Source organism: Phacochoerus africanus, chromosome 8 (assembly GCF_016906955.1).
Source record: "Phacochoerus africanus isolate WHEZ1 chromosome 8, ROS_Pafr_v1, whole genome shotgun sequence".
In the NCBI taxonomy this organism is placed as follows: Eukaryota; Metazoa; Chordata; class Mammalia; order Artiodactyla; family Suidae; genus Phacochoerus; species Phacochoerus africanus.
Genome location: NC_062551.1, coordinates 152290934 through 152314483, shown reverse-complemented (window position 1 = coordinate 152314483; position 23550 = coordinate 152290934). Strand labels below are relative to the sequence as shown.

The following is a 23550-nucleotide window of genomic DNA, read 5'->3' as shown; positions in this document are numbered from 1 at the left end:
ATTTAAACATGTGCAGATCTGAACTCATCATGTCCACCTTTGCCTATGAAAGTAACCAGTACTAGCTTGGGCCATGGCATTATTGGTAAATGACCCCACATCTGCTTAGTCACTCCTGCCAGAACTTCAAGGACGTTCTGGCCTATCTTCTCTTGTCCTCCCGCCTCAGTCTCTCCAGGTCTCTTTCTAAACGACATCTCATATTTCTTGAATTCTTCCACTTTGCTTTAACTCCACAGTCACTGCCATGGTCCAAGATGCCAGCATTCTCACCCAGACTGCTCCAGGGACCTCTTGAATGGTTTCCCTGCCTCCACGTTTACTCCTCTCTAATCCATTCTCTACACATTACCCAAAGTGATCTCTTACAAATTTGAATAGGGTAGCTCTGGCTTAAAATTCTCCAATAGCTTCCCCTTGACTTTGGCATAATGTCAGAAACCTTTAACATGATTTTAAAAGGCCACCCAAAATCTGATTCCTGTCTTCGTTCGTAGCTTTATCTCTTAGCACTTTTTCTCTTCACTCTTTCTACTCCAGCCATCTTGGACTTGTTTTAGTCCTATGAATGTACCATATTATCTTGATTTGGGGCCTGCAAATATGTACTTCCTTCAGCCTGGGAACCTCTTCACCAACTTGATTTACCTGTTTCTCCAACACCTTTTGAACCTTCAGATATTTCGTTAAGCCCCCAATCTAGTATTGTCTTCTCTGACCCTCTCTATTGCACCTGTGTTTTTCTACTAGACCCTAAACTCCATGAGGTCAAGGATCAGAGCTACCTGATAACACGGATGTATCCCCAGTGCCTAGGACAATACCTGGCAATGACAGGTACTCAATAACTACTTGCTGAACAATAAAATAGTATCTGGCTCAAACTTCCCATTTTGGAGACAGGAAAACTAGGATCCAAAGGAAGGAAGCAACTCATTCAAAACTATAGAGCCCAGATGAAGACGAATAGAGGACCAGAGCCTCTTGATTTCCGGATCCCTTCTCTTTCCAGTACAGCATGTGCTTGTCAATAATTTAGTAACCAAAGGGAAGCAGACTGAATTCCCAATGTCTTGTGAAAGCCAGAGCAAGCTTGTATTTATAAACACAGCTGACATAGTTGTTGTTTTCTTTGTTTGTTTTAAGTAAAAGGCCTGGAAGTCCAACCCAAAAATAAAGTCCACATTTCCAAACGTACAGGCTCCTACGTCTATTCCCTCCAGCCCCCCATTCTGCTCATTGTCCATCTTTCCTCCCCTCATTGACCAGAGCCATCAGCTGGTATTCAGAGTTGAATGATTCCTTCATTCTGTTTCCTGTCAGAGTTCTTGGCCTTCTTTAATAGAAATTGATAAGAGGCCAGACAAGAAATTTAGACAAGGCTTTATTTCAGGTTCCCTCTCTCCTTCCCAGTTTCCTTCCAGCCCTTCTTGTCTTTTGGGTGCTTTGGTGCCACCCTTGGTCTCTCCAAGTCCTTGTTTTAGACTGAACCACTCTGCTTGCCTTCTTCCTCTAAAGTTGATTTGAAATGCATTATGGCTTAGCCAGAGGCCCTTGTACCATCAACCAGTTTAAGGCCGGCCCCAAAGGCTAGACCAGGGTGCCTATGCCCCACTTCTTTTTTTCTTTGCTTTTTTTAGGGCTGCACCCATGGCATATGGAAGTTCCCAGGCTAGGGGTCAAATCAGAGCTACAGCTGCTGGCCTATGCCACAGCCACAGCAGCTCGGGATCTGAGCCACATCTGCAACCTACACCACAGCTCACCGCAATGCCGGATCCTTAACCCACTGAGCAAGGCCAGGGGTCAAACCCTCAACCTCATAGTTCCTAGTCATTGAGATTCTGGAAATTACCAGCAGGTGAAGAGGACATTTGGTGGGAATCATGGGGCAAAGTAGAGAACTGGATTAATGGGCAGTTGAAGTCAGAAGGTGGCTATCGGAATGCTGTAACCACTTTGAAACCACACACCTCAAGTGTTGAATGGATCTTATAAACAGATGCTGAAGCCTTACATGACGATGACAAACCTCCAGATGGATATGGAGACTGAGATCTAAGCCTTAGCCTCATTTACCATCAGCAAGAGGCTGATGATGACAGCAGTGAGCTGCAGAGGAGAGAGGGATGATTGTATCTGTATCATTGGGTGGTATCAACCTCAGAGCAGTAGGGCTATTGCTTGCAGATGGAGGAGTAATCATCAGGAAATGATAATGAGGAGCCATTCGAATAGTAACGCCCACCACCTTCCCCAGCCTACCCACTCCACCAACCTGAAACATACACCCAAGTGATATATATTAATTCTAACTTTTAATAATGTTTCTGGGAAAATAAGGTTTGTTTCATTTGATGGGTAAATAGTAGTAGTAGTGATAATAATAACCACAACTGTACTTTTAATCATTTATTCCATAACAACAGATCTACAAAATTGGTATTCATATTCCCCTTTTTCTTTTTCACTGAGACTCAGCACGTTAAAAGGCAGAGCTGGGTTTTGAATCACAGTATCTATACCGTCAAAGCCTTTGTTCCACAGTGAGTGGTTAAGAGTAGAATTCCAAAACTGATGTCTCCTTACCTTTCAGTTGGGGATATAAAGTAGCTAAAGTGTTTAGCACAGTGCTGGGCTGTAGTAAGTGCTCAATAAATAGTAGCTGCCACTATTATTGTTGTTGTGTTATTATTTATGTTATAGCTCACTGTAGTAATTTATGTTCTCAACCAGAAACATCAGCAGGACCATTTCTTTTCCAGTCAATAATAGATTATTAGATGGGTGATAGCTTGCAGTTTTGAAGTCTATAATCTATCTAATGCTTTTAGCAAGAATCTTGATCTTCTGGCTTTGAGAAAACCGATAAGAGGCAAGTCAAACTCATGTAAGTAGAATGAATACTTGCTCAGCTATTCATACTAAGGCCCAACCCCTAAGGAGCCAGGCCATGTCTTTGGACTGAAGCTCAAAATATCACAGTAGAAGGTAGACTTACTTGTCGTAGAACCTCTCTTCTGTGCCATGTTTGCTGTGACTGAGTTGGACTGAATCTCTGCCTTGCTGGGGAAACACAGTGGACATATCCCCTCTTAGAGTGGATCTAGTTGTTTAAAAAAAAAAAACAACTCTAATAAAATGTACCATTGGGAGTTACTGGTTCACTTGTCAACTGAGAGTTAATCAAAAAGAGACATGTACATGGAACCAACAGATTGCAGAGCTGGCAAAGACTTTAGAAATAATTTAATCCAACCTCTTTATTTTGCTGATAAGGAAAGTGAGTCCCAGGGAGGGGAAGGGTCTTACTCAGGGTCATACAGCTGGCAGTAATTTTGCTTCAAAAATTAATATGAACAATCTTTTCATACATGAATGAATCCATCTTTCTGCCTTTGTAAGCACAATATCATGACTGTAATTGAATTTGTCTTTGATGGTGGAGAAAGTAAGCTTTTAGGGTTTTACAGGGTCCTAAAGTCATCAAATTCAGATAAATTGTCATGAACTAATGCTGGACATCTGCCTGTTGGCTGTGACCTCCTCCAGGAATGGCTCTGGTCTTATTCATAAGTTAAAGCAAGTTTCAAATCCTAGCTAAGCCATTTACTAACTTAGGGACTCTAACCTCTCTGAGCCTCTATATCCTCAGTATGAATTTAGATAATAAGACCTACATTACAGAGTGTTTGTGCACATCAAATGATTCTGATATACACAGTACCTCACCAAAATAGACATTTACATTTAAGTGTATACTTTCAACTAACCTTTAGCTAATGTCCTGCCAAAAGCAACGTATACACCAATGAATAAGAAAGACAAGAAACTTGGTTTCACAGAGCTTAGGTTCACAAGGGATGATTTGAGATGAGGGCCAAAGGAAGAAGTAAACAGAAAAGGAGGATGAAGATACATTAAAATATAATTTCAGGCCATGCTAAATGCTGTGAAGGGTTTATGAAGACAAGAAAATGAGATCACGTGATAGACGGTGTTTGGGAGAGGTAGGCTGTTTCAGCCAAGAGTGACCGAAGGCATTCTGTTTGAGATTATATTTGAAGAAGACCTAAATCATAGGAAAAAGCCAGTCTCAGATCCAGAAGAGCATTCCTGAAACAGGCATGAAGGCCCTGGGTGGGAGCAAACTTGCCACGTTGAATCAACAGCACCATAGCTGTTGCATTTCCAGAATGGCGAGCACAGTGAGCAAGATATGAGGTGAGGTCGAAGATGTCTGCACAAGTATGACCTTAAAGTTCTAGGCCATCTGAGGAAATCTGAATTTTATCCAAAAAGCAGTGTGGTCTGTTTCTCTTCTGTAGATAGGCTCATTTGTGCCATATTTTAGATTCTACATATAAGTGATGTTATATGGTATTTGTCTGTTTCTTTCTAACTCACTTCACTTAGTACAAGAATCTCTAGTTACAGCCATGTTGCTGCAAATAGCATTATTTTGTTCTTTTTTATGGCTGAATAGTATTCCATTTTATATGTTTAGAATGGATAAACAATGAGGTCCTACTATACAGCACAGGGAGCTCTATCCAATCTCTTGGGATAGAACATGATGGAAGATAGTATGAGAAAAAGAATGTATATATATATATATATGTGTGTGTGTATATATATAACACATATATATCAACTATGCTCTAATAAAAATAAAATTAAAAAGGAAAACAATGGGGAAGTTCCCATTGTGGCTCAGCAGGTTAAGGACCCAGTGTTTTCTCAGTGAGAATGTGGGTTCGATCCCTGGCCTCACTCAGTGGGTTAAGGATCTAGTGTTGCCACAAGCTGGGTGTAGGTTGCGATGCGGCTCCCATCTGGTATTGTTGTGACTGTGGAGTAGGCTGGCAGCTGCAGCTCCAATTTGACCCCTAGCCCGGGATCTTCTATGTGCTGCCACATTTGCTCCCATAAAAAGAAAAAAAAAAAAAAGCAGTGAGGGTCTATTACAGTCTTTAGGAATGAGAAGTGTTAAACCACAGTGAGAGACTATGATATAAAAAAAATAAATATTTGATCTCTGTGCTTTATTCCTGGCACTCAGCTCCTAAACCCTGGGACTCTGGAGTGAAGTGTGTCTTTTGCATCTAATAAGATGTATACTGAGAAGCATCAACACAGGGGCGGATCACCAGAAAGACCCAGTTATGATTAGAGGGCTGGAATTTTCAGCCCCACTCCCTGACCTCCAAGGAAGGGAGGGGGCTGGAGACTCAGCTCATCACCAATGGTGAGTTTATTATAGCTATATAATGAAACCCCCATAAAACCCCCTAAACAGCAGGGTTTGGGCAGCTTCAGTTGATGTGTCCCAGAGAGAGCACGGAAGCTCTGTCCCCACCCCCATCACTCCTTGCCCTATGCATCTCTTCCATTTGTCCCAGAGTTATATTCTTGATAATAAATGGGGCACAGCAAGTAAACTGTCTTCCTGAGTTCTGTGAGCCATTCCAGAAAACCTGAAGTGGGAGGGATGATCATAGGAGCCCCCAGTTTATAGCTGGTCAGGCAGAAGTACAGGAGGCATGTAACTGGCATTTGAAATGAGGGCAGTCTTGTAGGACTGAGTCCTTACCCTCTGGAGTCTGACACTAAACTCTGAGCTGAATTGTTCAACACCACTTGGTATCTGGAGAGTTGGAGAATTGATTGGTGGGAGGAACCCACACATTTGGCACCAGAAATATTGTGGGTAAAAATAGCTCAGAGAAACAAAATCCAATTTACCTCATTTGTTGATCCTTCCAACAAATACTTAAAGATTGCCTATTCTGGCCAGGCGCGGTTCCTGGTGCAATGAATGAATCAAATAAAAGCCCCTGGCCGCATGGAGCTTGCATGCTAATCGAATAATAAATTAAAAAAAGTTTCTGGAACCTTTACCATGTGCTGGCAGTGGTCTCAGTGCTTTGCCTGAAATAACCCACATGGCTCACAAAACAGTCCTAATAGCGGCATACTGTTCTTATCCTCATTTTTAGACAAGGAAACAAACAAATGAAAAAGTGATTTGGTCATGATAATGCATTAGTGAGTGGTAAAGCCTGATTTCAGACTACTCTGGTAGTCTGCTACAATCAGAGTCTATCTTTTTTCTTTTTCTTTTTTTTTTTTTTTTTGTCTTTTCTAGGGCCGCACAGGTGGCATATGGAGGTTCCCAGGCTAGGGGTCTAATCGGAGCTGTAGCCACCGGCCTGCACCAGAGCTACCACAAGCCGTGTCTGCAAACTACACCACAGCTCCTGGTAATGCCGGATCCTTAACCCACTCTGCAAGGCCAGGGATCGAACCCGCAACCTCATGGTTCCTAGTCGGATTTGTTAAACACTGAGCCACACGGGAACTCCAGAGTCTATCATTTTTAATCACTGCACTCTATTTTCTGTCTTTCTAAAGAATCACTTTGACTGGCCTTGACTGTTGCTAGGGTACCAGTTAGGAGATGTTGTTCAGAGAGTGGGATACTCGAATTTTCAACAATGCTGTGAGTAGATATTATTATTCCCACTTCATAGGTGGGAAAACTAAGGCTTCGTTCACGTATCTGGTAAGTAGCAGGACTCAGCGTCGATCCCAAGCTTGTTTATCTCTAAAACCCGATATCTTTCCACTGTCATCTCCAATTCCTGCAAAACTAGAGAGTTCCAGGCCCCATCCCTCCTTTATGATCAAGAGACCGATCTGAGGTGGAGTTTAAGAGTCAATATTGGAGAACGAGGCATTTGAAAATTTTTATTTCCATTTGGTAGGTATTACATAATAAAAAATTAAATGAAATATAAATATACTAACACATACACTTAGTAACACATACAGCATTTTTCTATTTTATGCTTTTTAAATTGGTATACTGTACGTAAAGTGAAATTCACAGATCTTAAGTGTACAGCTTGATGAATTTTGAGAAATGTGTATACCTGTGTAATCAACCTAATTAAACAAGATGTGTGGGGGGGGAGGACATGTAGGGAGCTATGTACGTTGATGGATTGATACCATGTATTTAAGGTTATAAAGGAGGTGTGAGTCCTCATGTCACAATTGGTGACAAAGACCTACCTCACTCTTTCCTTCCCTCCACTTCCCGCTTCTAAACTGACATGGTTGTCTCCAGTGCATGGAGGTCAGGCAGAAGACCAGGTGCCGGTCAAAAGATGACTGTATCAAAAATCAAAACAAAACAAAACAAATAGAAGAACAACTAGCCATTTCTTCATGCTTGTTGGGGGAAAATCACGTTGCCCTACTTTGTTTTTCTTTGGAAGGGTCATGTGCCTCAGCCCACACATTATCATGTGAACTTGTTGTTCCAGTAAAATGAGTCAGAGTTCCTCAAGAAGGCAGATTCATGTATTTCAGAGCTGTGTGTCAGCATCTCTGAAAAAAGGTGCAGTGTACAGGATTGGTGCTTCTCAGGCACAAGCACACGCTCATTCTTAGCCAAGGAGATCACACAGCTAATGAGCAGCAGAAGTGGGATTTGAACTCAAGCCCAGAGGACGCACGCATCAGGCTTTTTGCATTGTAGGGGGGAAGGGTGTAGGGTCTGAGCGCAGGGCTAAGCAAAGGCCTGGAGTCAGAAGGGGCTCTAAATTCTGGCTTTTCTGCATTTTTGACCTTGGGCAAATTCTTTATACTCTCTCAGTTCACTTCTTGGTCCATGAAGGGGGAAGAGGTGATGATATCTGTGTCATAAAGTCGTTTTGAGAATTTCAAGAGTCACGTCCATAAAGCGATTAGTGCAGCGCACAGCACAGAGCAAGCACCTGGGAAATGTTGGCTTGAACCGGTAACCTAGCAACTGCCACGGGAATTGGCTGCTGGGACAATGAATGCTTTGTTTTTCTGATCATACTCCATCAGTTATAAAAATTTTGAGCTTGCATCCTCAATATGTGGAAATGTATTTATGAAGAGGCATTCACATGTTTTATTGGGCTTGTAGGTTATCTATATTATAAATATAGTTGAAATAAAAGATTTCAAATATTTGCTCATCATGATGTTATTATACTAACATTAGGCAGTGTCTAAAGGTCCACAATCTAAGGCCAGGTGAGTTTTGAATGATTTTTTTTATTATTTCTAAATGATTTTGTATGTGCCACTGTATTTATATCTCAAACAGTATTCTTGATCATTTTAATTTTTTTCTCAATTCTTGTCACAGTCTAAGCCTTCTTTGTTTTTACCTTATACTGTGAAAAGCTAATACCAGGTAAAAGTGTCATCATTTTTCTTTTTTGTTTACTTGAATCTGCACCGTGACCATTGCCTTTAGTCCTTTGGCCAAGTCTTTCTCAGTTGCTTGCCCATTTTGTGAGGGTTTGTTTAAATAAAATTAGATAGCCCCTATACACCCCACCCTGGAACATGTAGATGACGATGGGTAGCACACCCCTGGAAGCTGGGGACATAGACTGGAGGGCATGCTGTCATGCCCCCATGATGTAAGGCTCTCACTCTTACCTTGGGAGACTTCACGTGTCTTACTCACTCATGACTGTCTGATGATGGACCAACAGATGGTGCTGGTGACAATCTGCGTATTAAGTGCTGGTAAAGTTGATTCATTTCTTTAGACTACACGTCTTATAAATGGCACTTCCAGTATGTTTTGCTGGAATCCTAACCAATCGCTTCAGCACTCCCTGGAGTGAGTGTATACCATTTTAGAAACACCATTAGATGATCTTCCATAACCTCTGTCATGAAAGTCATCACCCTTTCATTCAGCAGCTCAGCAAACATTAACCAAGCCCCTGTAAGTGATAGGACCATGTTGGGCATGAGACCTACACTGACATGCTTACTTACTACCTTCAGGGAGTTCATGGAATAGCTCTCCCCAGGCCAGGTTCTGGTTATTCTTCCTGATAGACCATGACTTTGCACACTGCCAAGTTTGCAGTGTCCTTTGATTCCTGGCTCTAGACTACCTATAGCCTTCCCAAAGTCTTTTTTTTTTTAGGACCGCACCTAAAGCATATGGAAGTTCCTGGCCTAGGGGTCAGATCAGAGCTGTAGCTGAGACCTACAACCACAGCCACAGCAATGCCAGATCCGAGCCACATCTGTGACCTATATAGCAACTTGTGGCAATGCCGGATCCTTAACCCACTGAACAAGGCCAGGGATCAAACCCACATCCTCATGGATACTAGTTGGGTTCTTAACCCACTGAGCAACAACGGGAACTCCAACCTTCCCAAGTCTTAAGGCCGTTGTTCCCCTTCCCCTGCGCAGGGGAAAAGGTATCAGGTCCCATGCTTCCCAGATTGCCCGCGTTTGTGTGTCTGCCACTCATGGAATCCCCATCTTCTGCAAGGGGGCTGAAGAGCCCCTACCTTTCTTAAACCTAACTTCCCTGGGTAGCTCATTCAGTGTAGCCTGAAGCCCTTGGCTGGCTCCCAAGCCAGGCCGTAACCCGTGAGAACTGGGAGTTCCCTGTGCCCACACAGCCTGATGACGGCCGGCTCTGCTCCCAGGGAAGTGGTGAGCAGCCTGTGCAGCCGGGTATCTCAGCCTTGACACACCAGCGAAGGGTCAGCTCCCATGAATGCGGTCTTTCATGGCCTTGGTACAGGGCTCCTATTTTTTCCCTACAGAAACCCTTGCACTTGCTTTCAGAAGTGACGATCAAATGTGAACTTTCATGGTTTATTTATAGCTCGGCCTTATAGAGAGAAAGAAAAGAAGTGATTAAAATGCAATTTTACCAAATATTTTGTTTTCAAAAGCTTTCATTGTGTGGGCAAAAAGGAAAGAGAAGAGCCCCTGTATTCGTTGTGCTGTCTAGACTCCCAAACAAAGAGGGTAGCGTGCCGCAAATCCAGATTGTCCGGCTCCAGCCTGCTGACAAAAAGTATGAATTTTGAGGCCAACTTCAAATACACTCTTTTAACAGAAATATATTGTGGAGGTGACTATATTTAGCACGTGTCAGCATTTCCATAATAAATTCATATTGTTATGCTGTGGTAATTTCCAGATTTACTGCAGCCTGTGGGTTCATGAGGTTTCAGTTTTATGTTAATTATTTGGAGAAATGGGAAAACTCAGCAGTGCTATTTCTGATGACAGCACTGATTCTCTGGGCATTCTCCACATTGTGTCAAATACCCTTAATGAGCCCTGCCTCCCAAGAGAGACAAAAGTGAGCACAAGTCATTCTGGCTGCTTGTAGAAGCATAACTTTTTTTTTTAAGAGTGCAGTATAGTTTTATTTTCTTTAAAATGATCAAATCCCTACGTGCCACTCTAGAAAGTTAAGAAGACATACAGAAAAGCAAGTTCGCAAGAGAAACAAAAATCATCACCCATGCTCTTGAACCTGTTAGTATTTTATATATTTTCATCCAGTGTTTACTATGCATGTGTTTCTTGGGTTTAGCACAAACACAGTTTTTGAGGTAGAAATGAAAAACAACTGTGTTTGTGTTGTTTTGCTCTACTTATTTATTTGTTGACATATAGTTGATTTACTGTTTCTGGTGTTCAGCAAAGTGATTCAGTTACATACATTATATATTAGGTTATATATGGATGTGTGTGTGTGTGTGTGTGTGTGTGTACATACACATACATAACCTTTTTCATATTCTTTTCCATTATGGTTTATTACAAGATATTGAATATAGTTCCCGGTGCTAGAGTAGGACCTTTTTGTTTATTATTTTATATGTAGTAGTCATATCAGCTAGTGCCAAATTCCTAATTTATCCCTCCCTCCCTTCCCCTTTGGTAACTATAAGTTTGTCTTCTATGTCTGTGAGTCTGTGAGAAACAACTGTATTTTTCACATACACAGTCCATTTGTCCACTGTCCATTTTCTCTGCCCTGGTTAAAAATTCTGATAATTCTGTTACTTTCTTAGATAAGTAGAAAGCCGCATAGATAATACAAGTTTTATGGTCCCTTTAAGTTGTGATACCTAACTAAAATCCAGACATTAGAGTATCAAGAAGTATATAATAGTCATCACTTCTCATCTAAAGATAAGACAACTCCTTACTCCTTGAGCCAAGGATGCTATCTGTACATGTCGGGAAGGAGGTGGCTGTGATCAGATTCTTCTTTTTTCCTCATTCACTTTCTCTCCAGTATATTAGCTTTCTTCTTGTTCTTCTGAGGTGGTTGGAGGGTGTGAGGGAAGAGAGCTTAGCAGTGTAGGAAAGTTGTTTTTTTAATGAATTTTATTACATTTATAGTTGTACAACCCAATTTTATAACATTTCTATCCCAAATCCCCAACACATCTCCCCACCCCCAACCTGTCTTATTTGGAAACCATAAGTTTTTCAAAGTCTGTGAGTCAGCATCTGTTCTGCAAAGAAGTTCACTGTGTCCTTTTTTTAGATTCCCCATGAAAGTGATAGCATATGATGTTGGTGTCTCACTGTCTGACTAACTTCACTTAGCATGATAATTTCTGGGCCCATCCATGTTGCTGCAAATGCCATTATTTCTTTCCTTTTAATGGCTGAGTAATATTCCATCATGTATATGTACCACATCTTCTTTATCCACGCCTCTGTCGATGGACATTTAGGTTACTTCCATGTCTTGCTATTGTATATAGTGCTGCAATGAACATGTATCTTTTTGGAAAGTTCTTATCTTGATCAGCAGCGCTGCCATAAATGGACTTCATGCCTTCTTAGTTTAGACCAGGACCTCTTAGTTATGTGTTTACAGCTAGACTCTGTCGTAGCATAGTTTCTTTCTTTCTTTCTTTCTTTTTCTTTTTCTTTCTTTTTTTTGGAGACTTTCCATTTATGGACACCTCTCACTTAACTTTATCTTGTCCTGGTCCACACCTTTTAGTCTAGTAAATTGCTTACTTTTTTAATTCCTTAGAAATCCCATAGGTTGTCTCAGGCTTCTTTTTGTAGACTCCCTCTGCCTCCCTAAGTGGGCATCTTGGATGGGATCTAAGACAACCCATGATGCACTCTCACCTGTGGGCAACCTTGCGTTCATGGGAAACAGTCATGCCTTTTAAGTCAGATAGACTCTGGCAGTGCTGGCTGATCACACTCCTTCACGTCTACACTGAAGCCAGAGCTGCTTCTACAGACAGGAGACTCAGTCTATCCAGATCCCTGTGCGTCTCAGGGAAGCTGTGCTCTCTTGATTCGTGAAGGGAAGACTCCTCATATAATCCCTTGCAAAGAGTTCTGAGGCTTGATAAACACACAGCTCTCTCCTAAAAATCTATCTTTTTCTGACCTTCCATGTAGATGAAAGGTTTAAGAGTTAATGGATCCTCCACTACTCTTTTTACAAATTCTTCAGGGTGGTCTATTTCCAACTCACTTTGGTATCTTATATCTGTCATCTTTAGATCTCAGCCAAAACTTTCATTTTAGCATTCTTTCACGTGTATGATCCTTAAGTTCATTCATCCCATAGACATTCACTGAGTGCTTACCATACACCAGATGCTGAGTTTGGCAATGGAAATAATTATAACAGTTCCTGCCTCGAGGAGCTCAGTGTAGTTGGGGCGGCTGATGTGCTAACAAAAAAATTGTGGTGCCATGTGATAAATGCTGTGATGGATGGAAGGACAAGTTGCTTGGTTAGCAAATAACTCATTCTAGGTGGGAGGCAGGCAGTGGGGGATGAGTCAGGAAAAATCTTTTGTGGAATCGACACCTAAGCTAAGTTTAACATTTAAATCTGTACTTTTCTGAGAAACAAAATAACCTCTTTTTAAACCTTTGAAATCTTTATTGCTGGTATTCCTCAATAATTTATTTTAAAAATAAGCAAAGGGAACACAAAGAAAAGAATTCCCTGCTACCTGTCATTGGTCCACACATCTGTTACAATAGGAAGGGAAGTGACATTTATGGAGCTCCTTCTAGAAGATAAGTTTCCTGGATCCCACCCATGAAGGTGGTCCTAGAATGTCAGTTCAAGTCCAAGACCCAAGCACAACCTTGAGGAGTATTCCTGAAGGGTATTTTCAAGATTCAGAGGAGGCAAGAGGAGGTGAGATCCTCCCTAAAACAGGCAGAGCAGAACCCCTCTATGAAGCAAGAAACAAGCACAGAATAAGAGAACCAGTGACAAAGTTGGTGACGGGTTTGGGTGAGACCATCTTAGCAAGACGGGGGCTTGCTTTTGGGAATCGGAAGTTAGTTTATGAAGGAAAATGTTCCAACACCATGTTGGGTGAGCAGAGCTCTTAAAATCTTCTTAAGTGGACTGGCAGTGACTACACTAAGGTGTGTTTGACTGTTTGCTCTTTTACAAAATGACCCCAGACCACCCTTTGTTGGTTCTTATTCTTTCACCTTGATTTTCCTTTTCAACAATTTTTCATGACTTGTGTGTGTGTGTGTGTGTGTGTGTCTTTAGGGCCGCCCCCATGGCATATGGAGGTTCCCAGGCTAGGGGTCACATCAGAGCTGTAGCTGCCAGCCTTTACCACAGCCACAGCAATGCCAGATCCAAGCTGTGTCAGCAACCTACACCACAGCCCACAGGAACACCAGATCCTTAACCCACTGAGCAATGCCAGGGATCAAACCTGTGTCCTGATGGATGCTAGTCACATTTCTGCTGAGCCATGATGGGAATTCTAATTTTTCATGAATTTTAAAAAATCTCCTCTTTCATAAGGCTGCCATTTCTTTCCACTGTCAATCTGCTTGCTACTCTCTGCATCTCTGATCTCCCAGACAAAGCTTTGAAAGCCACTGGGTCTAGGAAACTGGATATCTAGTTCACAATGTCAATGGCCTCTTTGGGGAAGAGTGGGTAAAGTATCCTAACCAGACTGGAAGTATGTCTGCGGTTAGCAGGTGAAAATGTATCAAGTTTATCAATCCTTGACTAACTATTGCAAAGAAGTTTTATCTGCTTCTAGCATAGTATTTATCACACTCCATTGTAATCACAGTAAATGTCTTTTCCATTCTGTGGTGAGCTCCTTGGTGAAGGGACCCATTCATTCTTTGTCTCTGTATTATTATTGAATGCTGTACTTGGCACATAGAAGGGACTCAATATGTTTTATGAATATTCTAGGTACTGAGATTAAGCAGCAAATGGACCAAGCTCCCAGCCTGTGTAGCTTACATTCTGGTTAAAATAAGAAGTGGACAGGCAGAAGAGGAACATATAAACCAGTACATGGCTTGTCAGAAGGGAATTAGCGATAAATAATAAATATAGTATTTAGGAATTCCCCTTGTGGCTCAGCGGGTTAAGAACCTGATATAGTCCCCATGAGGATGTGGGTTCAATCCCTGGCCTCACTCAGTGGATTAAGGATCCATCATTGCCATGAGCTGCAATGTAGTTCACAGATGCAGCCAGCCTCTGTCATTGCTATTGCTGTGGTGTAGGCCTGCAGCTGCAGCTCCATTTGACCCCAACCTGGGAACTTCCGTATGATGTAGGTGAAGCCCTAAAAAGAAAATAATAATAAATACATGTTTATATAATGATATAATTATATAGGTAAATCACAAGGTGGCAAGGATGGGCAAGGAGACAGTTACATATGATTTGAAGATACCCAGAGGCTTTCACATGCTGTATGGTGGTCAGCTTTTTTATTATTATTTTTAATTTTTGGGGGGCCATACCCCCCGCATTTGGAGATCCCCAGGCTAGGGGTTGAATCAGAGCTGTAGCCGCCAGCTTATGCCAAAGCCACAGTAACACTAGATCCGAGTCTCATCTGTGACCTACACCTCAGCTCCTGGCAACACTGGATCCTTAACCCACTGAGTGAGGCCAGGGATTGAACCTGCCTCCTCATGGATGCTAGCCAGATTTATTTCCTCTGAGCCATGATGGGAACTCCCAGTAGTCAGCTTTTTACATTCTTTCTTTCTTCGCTAGTATATGAGTTTCTCCAGGACAAAGAATATATCTTATGCAAATGTGTATCCCTAGCATAATGTCTGACACCTAGTGAGTAATTAATAAATACATAGAATAAGAAGTTGTATATGTGTGACCCCAGGGTGACCACTTTCTTAACAATAATAGCTCCTAAGACAGAACCTCTTCTGAGCAGCTTTGTCATGCTGTTGCTTGCAGTCTCCCCAGTCAAGTCTTCAGAATCCAAAGTTTGGGTTCACTTCCTCCCCTCCTAACTTTCCCATATATTTAGCAGCATTGGGAGACCACCCAAGGTAACCTGACTTTTCCATCCATATAATGGAGCCAACACAACCTGTGATTAATTTCACTGCTCTTCACTCCCAACCATGTGCGCCCAAGACCCCACAACTTGCCAAGGGCCTGATTGACCCATTGTAAAGTTAGCAATGTCCTGAAGTCTGGTCAGTTAGGCTCAGACCAGAGGTCTCATCTCTATACACACAGCAGCAGAGACTGCTAGACAAAGAACTAAAAGTGAAATGAAGAGGTATGAAATTCTTTGTCCTACAGTACAGGTACCAAGTGGCTACCACTAGGTGCCGTTGTTATGAGTTAACTCGACACCGTGTTCAGAGGCTGATTATGTTGCCCTCTTAAGCCCTCATGTCCAGGCAATGCAAAGGGGAAGTCATTCTCTCCCACCGCTCCCTACAAGCCATAGCAAAAGTGCTTGGCTTTCCTTGTTGTTTATGTCCCAGAGGTTTTAATATTCATCCATTTATTAAGCCCAGTCCATGTGGTCATAGGTGTAACTTTTATGTTCTTTTTTTTTTGGATTTTTAGGGCTGCACCCGTGGCATATGGAGGTTCCCAGGCGAGGGTTGAATCAGAGATGTAGCCGCCAGCCTACACCACAGCTACAACACCACCAAATCCAAGCCACATCTGCAACCTACACCACAGCTCACAGCAACGCCAGATCCTGAATGAGGCCAGGGATCGAACTGAGTAAGGCCAGGGACTGAACCTGCATCCTCATGGATACTAGTCATATTTGTTTCTCTGAGCCACAATAGGAACTCCCATAGATGCAACTTTTAATGTTCACTGGTTTTTAATCTTATCACCAAAGAAAATAAGTTGGAAAAAAAAATGGACCCACTGAATTTCTTAAAGAGAAGTAAATTCTCATTTGAATGTTCTTGCTTGTGACAAGCCTCCCTTTGGTTTTAATTTTCCAACCTAGCTCTCTGTGTTCTGTTTTCCATTTGACAGGAGGCAATGGCAAGAATGAGCAAAGTTGGGAAAGTTGTGTTTCCTAGATGTGAGGATAAAAGGTAAGTTAATACATTTTCCATGCACAATGCAGAGGAAGGAGGACAGCAAACACATTCAACTCTAGAGCTGGAATAAATCTCAGGGTTCAGCAATCCAGGCCTCTCATTAAGTAGTTGATTAAGTTCAGAGAGGTAAAGTCACTTTCAGTTCCCTAGGATTACAGAGCTAGGTAGGGCCAGACCTGGAGATCAGATACAAACTTTAAAATGTTTTATTGTCATGGTTGATATACAATGTTGTGCCCATATCTGCTGTACAGCAGTGACTCAGTCATAAATATATATATCACCAACCCCCTCCCCCTTGGCAACTACCCATCTGTTCTTGTCAGGGCAAGACAGGGGAGAATAGAGAAAATTATAGAGAAAATTATAGCATATGCAGAATTATAAAGGTGGAACCAGCATGGTATATTCAGGTAACTCTAAACAACTTATAATTCTGAAATACAAAGTATGAGATGGGGGATGGCAGGAAGTGAAACTGGATTTGGCAGGAACAAAGGGGGTCCTTTCATACAGAGTTTTGAGGCTGTGCTAAGGACCTCATACTTCATCCTAGTGCAGAATGGAGATACTGAATTTTAGGCAGCGGTGGAACCTACTCTGTTGTGGCTATTAGAAAGATCCTTTTAGAGGATGCATTAGAGGGCTAAGGGTAGAAGCAGAGAGACCTAAGTTAGAGATGGAAAGCTTTTCAATAATCCAAATGAGAGATGAAAAAGACCTATACTGAATCACTGGTAGTGAGTTTAGAGAGGAAGGAACAAGCAGCTTTTATCATTTTAGGAAAGCATTTGAGATTAAGTCATAAGAGCAAATTCTACCTTATGTAATGGACAGTCAAAGGCACTGATCCTACTCAAGCACTATCAACATTTAACAGAGTGGAACTATACACGGAAAAAACCATCTAGTGTCTTTTCATTTTCTTAAAAAAGGGTCTGAAAATGGAGTTGGGCTGTTAATCCTCTGCATGTAAACCATTCTGTAAATACCAGGGTCTGTGGAGCAAGTCCCTACGTGGGGGAGCTCAATGCAGTTCTGAGTTCCCCATGGCAGTGGAGGCCCTGGGCCAGCAGCATCCCTCTCTTGTTGAAATTAGAAACAGATTATTCTTTTCCATTTCTTTACTGACCTTCCAAAGACTTTTGAAGGAAGTCTGTTTTTAAGTCCTTTGAGTAAACCCACGTATTCTTTGGAAAAGAATCCTTGGCTTCTTGCTGTCAGCTGTGAGCCCTCCTCTTTGAGGGAGGCACACGTGATGCTCTAGCACCATCTGCAGGCGACTGGAAGATTTGCAAGGGGAAAGAGAGCCAGTTTGCTGAACTACTCTCATATCTCCTTGACTGAAATCACGTTAGTTATCTGTACAGAGCACTTACTTAGGTCTGTGCCACGCAGACCTAAGAATAGGAAAAAACATGTTTATATCATACAGCTGATAAAGTATTAATATCCATATGCAGAGTACTCTCCAAACTCAACAACCAAAAAACAAACAACCTAAATCAAAAATGGGCAAAGGACTTGAATAGACATTTCTCCAAAAATGATATATACATGGCCAATAAACACGTGAAAAGATATTCACCATCACTAAACATAAGGGAAATTCAAGTCAAAACTGCAGTGAGATAACAGTTTACACTCATTAGGGTGGCTACCGTCAAAAAAAAAAAAAAACAAAAACAAGTGTTGACAAGAATGTAGAAGAATCGCACCCCTTGCGTACTGTTGGTGGAGATGGACAATGGTGTGGCCATTGTGGAAAATAATATGGTGGTTCCTTAAACAATAAAGATAAACCACCATATAACCCAGAAATTGCACTTCTGAGTATGTGCCCAAAGAACTGAAATCAGGGTCTCAAAGAGATATTTATATACCCATGTTCATAGCAGCATTATACACAGTAGCTAGAACATGGAAGCAACCATATGTCTTATTAAAATAGAGAAAAAGGGGTATATAATACATACGATAGAATATTATTAAGCCTTAGAAAGGAAGGGTCTAATGAAATATGCTACAGTATGGATGAACCTTGAGGACATTATGTTGGTGAAAAGAGCTAGTCACAAAATGACAAATATTACCTGATTCCACTTCTGTAAGGTTCTTTGAATAGTCAGATTCATAGAGACAGAAAGTAGAATGGTGATTTCCAGGGGATGGGGGGAGAGGGGAGAATGGGTAGCTATTGTTTAATAGATAGAGTTTTACTTTTGCGAGATGAAAAGAGTTCTGTGGGTGGATGGTGGTGAGGACTGCACATGGTAATGTGAATGTACCCAGTGCCACTGGGTTGTACACTAAAAAGTGGCTAAAATGGTAAACTGCATATTTTGCCACAACTTAAAAAATTGAAAAACAAAAAGCATAGGGAAAGAAGTACCTTAGACCTCAGCTTCCCACGCATACAAAAGGAAAAGTATAGTCTATTCATCATCTAACATTCCAGGATAACAGAAGGATGTAAGAACATCAGCTCACATTCATAAACACTTGACAGCCTGCAAAGTATTTCATGTTGATTTTCATGTTTAAAATTCAGTCACTCTATGATGTAGGTACCTTTTTTTTTTTTCTCTCTTTTTAGGGCCGCACCTGAGGCATATGGAAGTTCCCAGGCTAGGGGTTGAATCAGAGCTTTAGCTGCCAACCTACGCCACAGCTTTTGGCAACATTGGATCCTTAACCCACTGAGCGAGGCCAGGGATCGAACCCATGTCCTCATGGATACTCATTGGGTTTGTCACCACTGAGCCACGATGGGAACTCTCATGTAGTTACTATTATCGTCCCTCTTACAGCAGGGAAACTGAGACTCAGACCATTTAAAGAAGTTGCTTGAAGCCTCCTAGGCTTCTCTGCCCAGAGAGCCGGTGATTTTCCCACTGCACTAAGAATAAGAACAATGAAGAAAGTTGCTGCAAAGTTGTCAGTCTTAAAATTGGAAATCTTCAAATTCATGAGAAGGAGTACTGACGCAAGGTCCCTTCCAGAAGTTTCCTAAAGTCAGAAAATCCATCGCATAGAGTGCAAAAACTGCTTGATGTTAAATTATCAGAGAGTAGCACTAGAAAGAAGAAAACTGCTGTCCCCCAAATTGTTCTGTGATTTAATAACTTTAGAGGCTCATAGAGTAGATCTTGGTAAAACCTACATACAGAGAGACTGATGATAATATCAGAATATTGGTCTTTTTAAAGTTGTAACCATATCTAGCATTGATATCACTTACTATGAGTCAGAAACTAACTGCTTTTCAAATATCACCTTACTTTAATTCACATAAAAGCTCTATTGAGGCAGTTAATCATTCCATTTATAGATAAGGAAATTTAGGAACAAAGAAATTAATTTAAATATATATGGTCACACAGCTTGTCATGGGGCTGAGTTGAGATTCAAACACCAGCTTCAGAGTCCCCCTCTTAACTCTGTGTTTGGCCCCATCACAGCTCTTAAGGTACCAGAATTCTTAAGGTATAAATGCTGGGTTGGGAGGCTCCTGTGAATCCTTTATCTCTGCATGTTACAGGTAGATGCCCCTGTGTGTATCCACAGTTCCTCTTACACACTCTCTCCCCCAATTCACAAGCTGGCCCCGAAGCTCCTTCATGAGGACTTCTTTTTGGAGCACCCTAGCATCTACCAAGACATGCTAAATATCAACCCCTTACCCCCGTCAGCTCTCCTAACCAAGAGGAGTAAGAACCAAGTTGCAATCTGCAAGCATAGTCCGTCATAGCTACTATAGTCCTTTTCAAGATTGTGACGCCAGGCCAGCTTGAGCTGCTCTGCCGTGTGACTCACGACCAAAACCAGTTCTAACAGGTCTCACCAGAAGAGTCAGCTGAAGTACACAGGAGAGCAGGGTCCTCTGCAGGATGCCTGTAAGGCAGGGCACAGCTACAGGAAAGACATGAGTCACGTTTTCATGAGGGTTTACCCCCAGATAGAGCAGTCTGAAAAGGAAATGTATGTGTAGAACTTCTGAAGGGTGATTAAAATGTTCAGTTTCATCTCTGGTCCAGCTGTGACTTTAAACCAGTCATTAAACTGGGAGGGGGTGAGGGAGAAGGTAGTTATATGTGAAATACATAGGAAAAACCAAGTCTGACAATACATTAAAAGGATTGTACATCATGATCAAATGGTCTTTATCCCACGGATGCAAGGAGTCTTCAGTATCCACAAATCAGTCAGTGTGATACACCACATTAACAAAGTGAAGAATAAAAACCATATGATCCTCTCAATAGATGTAGAAAAAGCTTTTGACAAAGTAAATTCAACGCCTATTTCTGATTAAAACAAAACAAAACAAACAAAAAAACCTCTCCAGAAGGTGGTAGCAGAGGGAACTTACCTCAACGTAGTAAAAGCCATACAGGACAAACCCACAGCTAACATCATTCTCAGTGGTGAAAAATTGAAAGCATTTCCACTAAGATCAGAAACAAGGCAAGAATGTCCACTCTCACCACTGTTATTTAACATAGTTTTGGAAGTCCTAGCCATGGCAGTCAGAGAAGAAAAAGAAATAAAAGGAATCAAAATTGGAAAGGAAGAACTAAAACTATCACTATTTGCAGATGAAAGACTCTACCAGAAAATTGATATAGCTCATCAATGAATTTGGCAAAGTCGCAGGATACCAAATTAATACACAGAAATCAACTGCATTTCTATATACTAACAACAAAAGATGTGAAAGAGAAATTAGGGAAACAATCCTATTTAGCATCACATCAAAAAGAATAAAATACTTAGGAAAAAACCTACCTAAAGAGACAAAAGTCCTGTACTCTGAAAACTATAAGATGCTAATAGAAATCAAAGATGACACAAACAGATGGAAAGACATACCATTCTCTTGAACTGGAAGAATCAATATTATCAAAGTGACTATACTACCCAAGGCAATCTACCGATTCAATGCAATCCTTATCAAATTACCAAGGACATTTTTCACAGAACCAAAACAAAATATTTTAAAGTTTGTTTGGAAGCACAGAAGACCAAGAATAGCCAAAGCTATCCTGAGAATGAAAAATGGAGCTGGAAGAATCAGGCTCCCTGACTTCAGACTCTACTACAAAGCTACAGTCGTCAAAATGGTATGGTACTGGTACAAAGACAGAAATCAGTGAAACAAGATAGAAAGCCCAATATTAAACCCAAGCACCTAAAGTCAACTAATCGGACAAAGGAGGCAAGAATATACAATGGATAAAAGACAGTCCCTTCAATAACTGGTGCTGGGAAAATTGGACAGCTGCATGTAAAAGAATGAAATTAGAACACTTCTTAACACCAAACACAAAGTAAACTCAAAATGGATGAAAGACCTAAATATAAGACCAGATACTATAAAACTCTTAAAAGAAAACATTGGCCAAACACTCTCTGACATAAACCACAGAAATATCTTTAGATCCACCTCCTAGAGTAATGACAATAAAAACAAAAATAAACAAATGGGACCTAATTAAACTTAAAAGTTTCTGCACAGCAAAGAAAACCCTAAACAAAACAAAAAGACAACCCACCAAATGGGAGAAAATATTTGCAAATGAAGTGACTGACAAGGGATTAATCTCCAAAATTTATAAACACCTCCTATAGCTCAATACCAAAAAAGAAAAAGAAAAAAAATCAAAAATTGGGCAGAAGATCTAAACAGACAGTTCTCCAAAGAAGACATACAGATGGCCAAAGAACACATGAAAAGATGTTCCATGTCACTAATTATTATAGAAATGCAAATCAAAACTACTATGAGGTACCACCTTACACTGGCCAAGAATGGCCATCATCAAAAAGTCTACAAACAATAAGTGCTGGAGAGAATATAAATTGGTGCAACCATTGTGGAAAACAGTATGGAGATTCCTCAGAAAACTAAAAATAGAATTACCATTTGATCCAGCAATCCCACTCCTGGGCATCTGTCCAGAGAAAACTATGACTCAAAAAGACACATGTACTCCAATGTTCATTGCAGCACTATTTACAGTAGCCAAGACATGGAAACAACCTAAATGTCCAATGACAGAGGACTGGATAAAGAAGATGTGGTACATATACACAATGGAATATTACTCAGCCATTAAAAGGAAAGAAATAATAGCATTTTTAGCAACATGGATGGACCTAGAAATTATCATGCTAAGTGAGGTTAGACAGTGAGATCCAACATCATATGCTATCACTTACATGTGGAATCTAAAAAAAAGGACTCAATGAACTTTGCAGAATAGATGCTGACTCACAGACTTTGAAAACTTATGGTTTCCAAATGAGACAGTTTGGGGGGGTGGGAGGATGGACTGGGAGTTTGGGATGGAAATGCTATAAAATTGGGTTATGAAGATAGTTGTCTAACTATAAATGTAATAAAATTCATTGAGTGAAAAAGGAAAGAAATACTTAGTGAAGCCGGGAATGTAAAAGGTCCTAAGCTAAGCCTGGACTTTTCAGTACATTATAGAAGAATCTTTGAAGTTGGATAGACTTGGGTTTCAATTCTAGCTCTGCTGATTTTTAGTGTTACTATTTTAGATTTGCCTCTCTGAGCCAATCTCAAATTTTTACCCCTGAAATGGAGCTTGTAGGTTAACCCATGGAGGTTAAAGATAATGGGAGTGGAACATGCTGGTCTGTGGCTTAGGATGCTGTAAGCATTCAAAAAATAGAAAGTGTCTGCAAAACCATAGCAGATATATTCCTGTTCTTCTAAATGTCAAGGAAAGCTGCATAATAGTTTTGACATCACTTAATGTATTTATTTTTCTCCCACAGATATTATGACAAGAAATATCAAGTATTTTTGAAACTGGTTGAGCACCAGAAAGAGTATGCAGCCATCATGAAAGGGGACTGAACAGAGCTTGCAGGTGCTGATGCCAGGTTTTAGGTCATTGCATTGGGGACCTCTGTTTATTTCATCTTATATTCAAGACCCTTAGGTATCATTTCATCATTTCTGTATTGTCTGTTAATAAAGATAACTGAGATATGTGCAACCAGAACTAGAGTCTTCCATCTCAAAATACCACCATTATTTACTTGGTAGTTTCCGCAGGCACTATCTTGGAGACAGACGTTTCACAGAGTCGTAGGATCTCCTACAGAACTAAACCTTGGGGATCATTCAATCCAGGAGAAACTATCCTTGGTGATTGATTCAGTGTCAGCCATCAAAAACTTATATCACTTCAGGTAGGACATCTAATGTTTATTCTATAGGTGGCTAAAAGCTTGTTATTAACTTTTTATTTGTAAATAATCTCACACTTATAGAAAAGTTGCAAGAATAGGAACAATACAGGGAAC

General features: G+C 40.9%; 1 protein-coding gene across 9 annotated transcripts in view; it reads left to right on the top strand.

Moving 5' to 3' along the window:
* Window positions 1–23246, top strand: part of FGGY (FGGY carbohydrate kinase domain containing) — a 456020-nt gene extending 432774 nt beyond the window's left edge. For all 9 annotated transcript variants that reach the window (XM_047788880.1, XM_047788885.1, XM_047788882.1 and 6 more), the window contains 2 exons: window positions 16142–16203; window positions 23017–23246. In XM_047788880.1, the coding sequence (XP_047644836.1) occupies window positions 16142–16203; window positions 23017–23098 (144 nt within the window). In that variant the 3' untranslated portion in view covers window positions 23099–23246. The remainder of the gene's footprint in view (window positions 1–16141; window positions 16204–23016) is intronic.
* The last annotated feature ends 304 nt before the right edge of the window (window positions 23247–23550 follow it).